A 6,635-nucleotide genomic window follows, 5' to 3' on the forward strand; every position below is an offset into this window, starting at 1 on the left:
CTCCCTCATCTGTCCCTAGACAACCAAAGTCATCCGAAATATGGAGTCTGCAAAGGTGTAACACCCTCACAGCACAATTCACACACCCAGCAAGGACCCCCTTACTTTCATGTAATGTGGTGGGGCGTAAGAGAGAAGTACCTGCCCACAGCGAACGCCACGCTACACTGCCACAACTATACAAAATGGAGTAGATGGTACTTTTTAGGGCATAAAATAATGTAAAACCTGTGCTAAATAACGCCCATAGCCTTGTAAAGTCTGTGCCAAAATGACGTTTAGATGTCCCAGAGACAAAGGGATACTTGAGTTCATGTCTGCTTTCCACGCCACCAATAACACTAGGGCTACACATAGCCCAACGCGCTAAACTGTGGTCTTCCTGGGAGAAATTCACCTACGCAGAAAAGGGCCACAGCCCATGTTTCTCTATGTTCTGAACTCGCGGCCTCTCAATGCCAACCTCCTACGTCAGAGACCTGAACACTACAGCGGCCATTTGATTTACGCGCGCTCGCTCCAGAATTTTATAAAATGTCGTGCGTCACGTGGTTGCGCGGCGCCGCTGTGAGGAGGTCGCGCGGCGCGGAAGGAGGCGGCCTAAGCCTTCGTCTACTGATGATGCTACGCTCTGCGCGTTGACGGCGGCAGTCAGCGATCTCGACGTCCGTTGCATTGTGGGTGTTGTAGTTCTGAAGGCTTCTGCTGGTATAGTCGGTAAGGTGATGAGGGTGCTGTAACCCGAGGGCTTTATTTAGCCGACAGGGTGACGGCCATGACTAGTGTGATGTGTGCTGAGAGGGGGGCAGGAATAAGAAGTCTCGCTCACCTATCATTTATGTCTCCTCATAAGCAGCAGTAATGGAGGCACCCCCTGTGACCACCATGCCTGTATCGGGAGGAACCATTAACATGATGGAGTATCTGTTGCAAGGTAGGTTGGAAAACTGCATGTGAGAACTAAAAATCTATATTTTTGAAGGACACTTGGGGTGGGGGAAATCGGCTAATATTTCCCGGAGCCCTGTGAGGACGAGATTGGGGATGTCAGGGACCTCATGCCACCCATTTACAAAATAAAAATGCTGCCAGCTCTTCCTTAAAGGGGTTGTACATTTGTTGGGACTTGCATGCATGGAATTGGGGCTACATGTCGTTCAGGGTATGTTTCCACGGTCAGGATCGCATCAGGATTTGACGCAGGTAAATTCTGGACCAAATCTGCATCAGAGGTCACTGGCAGGTCACCTGCGTTTTTGATGCTTTTTTTTTCATGCGGATTGTATGCTTTTTCTTGTAAGCTAAATAAAAGTATGTTATTTAACAAAAAAAAGAATTGTGATGTCATTTCTGGTCCAACCTTCTCTTTAACAATTGTCCAACCCACACTCCATTACACACGCTCAGACAGACATGATGATGATAGATAGAAGGAATGAGATATATCGATATATCTATCTGGTTATGGCCTCCTCAAAAAAAATGACGTGGGCTCCTGTGCAATTTTCTGCGCCAGAGAGGGAAAGCTGATGGCCGGGGGCTAATATTTGTAGGCTGGGAAGGGGTAATACCCATGGATCTTCACAGGCTATGAATATCAGCCCACAGCTGTCTGCCTAGCCTTTACTGGCTATTAAAATAGGTGTGTCCCCCCCCAAAAAAAAATGACGTGGGGTCCCCCTATAGTTAATACCCAGAAAGGCTACGCAGACAGCTGTGGGCTGATATTCATAGCCTAGAGAGGGTCCATGGATATTGGACCCCGACTACAAACACCAGCCCGCAGCCGCCCCAGAAATGGCGCATCTGTAAGATGCGCCAATTCCAGCACTTAGCCTCTCTCTTCCCACTCCCGTGTAGCAGTGGCATATGGGGTCATAAGGGGTTAATGTCACCTTTTGATTGTCAGGTGACATTGAGCCAGGTTAATAATGGAGAGGTGTCAATAAGACACCTATCCATTATTAATCCAATAGATAAAGGGTTAAAAAAAAGATGCAGCCAGAAAAAAAAGTATTTTAATGATATTAAACACTACACAGTTTTCCATATTTTTATTGCATGCCCAAATCCAAGTGAAGCCTCCGATCACTCCAAAAAATAAAATAGCAAACCAACAGTATACTCCTTGATCCGGCGAAGTCCATTATACAAGTGTCCCACGACGAGTCCAGCTCTGCTACATCTGGATGCATGACGTCCAGATATAGCAGAGCTTGTAGATGACCGCCGGAGATCTCCAGCTATCACCTACACTGTGTACATGACTGGAGATAACCCCCGGTCACGTACATGGCAGTTCTCGCAATAAGCTAAGTTATCGCGAGAACTGCAGTGGACGCAGACTTCCGGCGGCGGGACAGGTAAGACATGTTAATTAGTAGACATGCATAGTAAGCTGCATTTACACAGTTACTACGCATGTGACTATTACATGCGGTTTTACCGCATCTAATGATTTTCTATGGGAAATCTACGGTGAGGCGACGAAGCATCACCGCATCGTAAACAGACATGCTGCGTTCTGAAAAGATGTGCCGCATGTCCATTTACACGGGTCTGCCGCCTGCATCTTTTAACGCATAGTGGAGACGCGATTTCATGAACTCCCCTCCACTATGCAGTAACATCTGGACACTGCTGATTTGACGCTGCGGCTGTATGCAGTGTCAAACCCGCAGCGTTTCCTGACCGTGGAAACATACCCTCACAATAGATTTTGATTAATAAAGCTCTTGCCTTCAGTAGCCTGTGCACTGTGTGTTGGTGGCGGCACAGTAGGTTCGTGGCCAAACACTCCCACACGAGTGCTATCGGCTTAATTTCACACCTGCACTCGTGCCTATGACAGTCTGTGGGGCTGATCACAAGACCATGAGATTTTTGCTGACCGTGTGCTTCATGCAAAATCGCAGAGACATGTCTGATATTGGTGTGAGTGTTGGGTCAAACTCACCAATGAAAGTCTATCGGTCAGTGAAAAAAGTACCGGTACAGCCGAGTGCGGCCTGATATGTGAGCTGTCTGATAGGAGGTAGAGGAAAATGTTGTTTCTCATCAGTGAAAAAACAAATGCAAATCACCAGGGAAACTCTGTTTTTCTTGTACATGAAATAAAACTGAATAAGGGCTCATGCAGACGTCTGATCACAGACTCCAATACATGGACTAGCTGCAGGTCTCCTAAATTGATCGTGACAGTGTGCATGGATAGTCTCTTCCTTTCTGAACTGTGAAGAGTACACAAGGGGAGTCCAGTTTTGTCTGACCAGTGCGGGTTCCACTTCCAGGACTACCACCTTTCAGACACTTGTCATGAACTTTTGATACACCATGAACGTTACAGAATCTCAGCTTTAATTTTGGGATTGGTTCAGTCTAACGATGTGACTAGGACCAGGAGACATTGTGCACCCCCTGCTTTAGGGAATTGGGCGCCATGTTTCTCTAGAAAGTCGTTAGTAAAGTGGTTGTCTGGACCTCTGATATTGATGACCTATCAATCAGATAAGTCATGAATTTCAGATGTGGTGGTGGTGGCGCCATATGTCGGACCCCCCACCAATTGGCTGTAATCGGCCTGCTGCTGCCAGGTGTGAACATTGTTTGGACTTCTGCTAAGCACTGCAGCTCAGCTTTCATGTTCTAAAAGGGAACCTGTCACCTCTTTTGGCCACTATAAGATATGGCCACGGCTTTTCAGTGCTTATCTACAGCAATGCTGTAGATAAGCCCCTGAGCCGACCTGCAAAATAAGTATTATTATACTCACCCAGGGGGGTGCGGTCCTGGGCCTCCCATCTTCTTGCGCCGCCGCCCTCCTGCTTATTTCATCGCTCCTGCACAGGCTTCTATGTCTGCTGAGGGCAGAGCACAGTACTGTAGTGCGCAGGCGCCAGGAAAGGTCAGAGAGGTCCGGTGCCTGCAGTACTGTACTTTGCCCTCAACAAGGTAGATAAGTACGCTTGCGCAGGAGCGCAATGCCGGGGAGCCATGAAGTAGGAGGGCAGCATCGTGAGAAGATGGGAGGCGCCAGACCTGCGACACCCATCGGACCGCCCCCTCCCCCCGGGTGAGTATAATAACTTATTTTTCTTATCGTTCCGGTCGGACCGGGAGCTTATCTACAGCATTATAGAATGTTTATAAGCCGTGAAAGGCAGTGGCCGCATCTTATAGTGGCCAAAACAGGTGACAGGTTCCCTTTAAATATGAGCTGCAGTTCTAGACTGCTTGTCCCTGCAGGCCTTGGTGCTAAGAAGTGGTAACACCCACTTGTCAATTTATTCCTGCATTTCCAGGAGGATAACAGAAACCACACGATGAAGCTTAGCAGTAAGCTATTTCTATGTACACAGACTTACAGACTATTACATATTACTGCTTGTAGTGATATCTGATGGTAAATTGTCACATTTCCCCATAAAGTACTGTCATAAAATAAATTACTGCATTTGTTTTGTTTTTTTTATTATGAACATAATTTCAACACGTATGCACTATGACACATACCGTGCATTAACCAATGTAAATCAATACGCTTGTTCACGTGAGCATTTTTTACTATGGGGAGAAAATTGCTGTGTACTCTGGTCTCAGCGGTTTTGCAGACAAGACACTACTAATGTCAATTGTGCAAATGTATTTCTGCAAACTACAGTACTTTTTTTTTCATTCAAAATACCCTAACAGGTATGCAAGTGTGAATAGAGCCAAATAAGTTTTATCCTTTATAACTGATATTCTCCTATTTCAAAGTCATTCTTCAGTTTTTCTCTTTAGGCAGTATTCTAGACCAAGGACTGGAGAGCCTCCTTCACCGCTTACGTGGATTATGTGACAACATGGAACCAGAGACATTTGCGGATCATGAAAGTGTATATTTACTAAAAGGCCAGCAAGCGAGCCCCTTTGTACTTCGTGCCCGTCGACCACTTGACCGTCCAGGAGCACCATGGCACCTTCGTTATCTCGGCCAACCAGAGGCTGGAGACAGAAGCCGGCACACATTAGTTAGGAACTGTGTTGACATTTCTACCTCAGAAGTCTTACCTGAATTCCTTCAAGAGATGGGCTTTCGAATGGATCATGAATTTATAGCAAGAGGACACTTGTTTCGCAAGGGAGTTATGAAAATTGCAGTCTACAAAGTGTTTCGTGTTATGGTGGCAGGAACAGCTGAAGGTGCTGAGCCACTGTCCCTTTCTTATTTGGTAGAACTCAGCGTAGTGGCACCTGCTGGCCAGGATAGTGTCTCTGATGAAGTCAGAAGTTTCTCTGAACAGCTTAGACCATTGGTGCAGCTAGAAAAAATAGATCCGAAACGTCTAATGTGAAAAGTTGATTTCATTCTGATTAAGGCTATGTGTTTTGTTTTATGTTCAGTGGGCTTTTTCAAAGCTTGCATCTGAACCCCTAAAACAGGATTCCTGCGTATGTAGCGACGCAGATGGAGTCACTGTGTTCTCTGTCATACATCATTTTCGGCCCTATATGCCTATTGGAGGTGGACAGCAAGACGTAGTAGCTTTCACCCTCAGCTAGGTATATGTACAGCTGAAAATGATGTATAACGGCAGACTGAGACTGCATAATTACTTTCAATGGCCCTGTTGGTACATATGCCAGAATCCTATTTTATGGGGGTTCAGACATAATCCCCAATGGAATAATCAAAATTAGGGTAAAATGTCATGTTAGCCTTGCTTTATTGAAAAAAAACATAAATGGGCCACAATCGCACAGTTCAGTTTTCTCTTCTAAATGTATGATTCTTTATTACTAGCATTTGTTGCCAATATTCATAATTTATTAATGAATAGAGCTGTGTATGCATGGCCATTTTACATGACGTGTGATGGACCACGGTTCTCAAGATAAAGGCTCACACTCAACAGCGTAAATAAAATCGCTCCAATGTTGTTCCTGAAAGTAGGACGAGTGTCATGCAAGTAAAATGTGATTTTTCTCACCTAGCATCCGTATGACATGTTAAAAATGCACTACATAAGGATTGCATACACCCAAGCTTTTACATACTGTAACTGTCATTTGAAAGCTAGTTTACTAGCTAATAAAACAATTTTATATACATATATAGATGTCATTGAGCTACATAATCCGTGCAATGGGTGTGCAACTTATTATTCAGTTACTTAGGGTTCCCCTAACTTTCCTTAGGCCTGTTTCACACTTCCGTTTTTTCAAATCCGTCAAAATCCGTTGTTTTCCGTAAAAAAACGGATCCGCCATTTTTTGCAGGATCCGTTTTTTTTGTCCCATAGACTTCCATTACGGTTACCGCGGATCCGTCAAAAAAACGGATCCGTTTGCATCAGTTTCCGTCAAAAAAACGGAAACGGATCCGTTTGGCGGACACAAAAACGGAAGTGTGAAACAGGCCTTAACCAGTTGATGGAAAGCTGACAGTTGGGGGCTGATGTTTACAGTCTGAAAAGGGGGTAATAAACATGGAGCTTCACAGGCTATTAGTATCCACTCACAGCGGTCTACTTGGCCTTTACTGGTATTAAGACCGGGGTTATTTTCGTTCTTGCGTTTGCTTTTCACTCCCTTTCTTCCCAGAGCCATAACATTTTTATTTTTCCATCAATATGGCCATGTGAGGGCTTATT

At 45.1% G+C, this 6,635-nt stretch overlaps 1 protein-coding gene across 2 annotated transcripts; it reads left to right on the forward strand.

Moving 5' to 3' along the window:
• Positions 1-541: 541 nt before the first annotated feature.
• Positions 542-6,095, forward strand: MED18 (mediator complex subunit 18). 2 transcript variants are annotated; one of them, XM_073564007.1, is made up of 3 exons: positions 542-717; positions 857-934; positions 4,783-6,095. In XM_073564007.1, exons 2-3 carry the CDS (start codon positions 862-864, stop codon positions 5,334-5,336), a joined length of 627 nt encoding a protein of 208 aa, XP_073420108.1. In that variant the 5' UTR covers positions 542-717; positions 857-861; the 3' UTR covers positions 5,337-6,095. The 2 variants fall into 2 exon arrangements, with proteins under 2 accessions (XP_073420108.1, XP_073420115.1); XM_073564014.1 differs by having other exon boundaries at positions 543-717; positions 854-934.
• The last annotated feature ends 540 nt before the right edge of the window (positions 6,096-6,635 follow it).

Source organism: Dendrobates tinctorius, unplaced genomic scaffold (genome assembly GCF_039654945.1).
Source record: "Dendrobates tinctorius isolate UK_male_01 unplaced genomic scaffold, ASM3965494v1 ptg000015l, whole genome shotgun sequence".
Taxonomy (NCBI): Eukaryota; Metazoa; Chordata; class Amphibia; order Anura; family Dendrobatidae; genus Dendrobates; species Dendrobates tinctorius.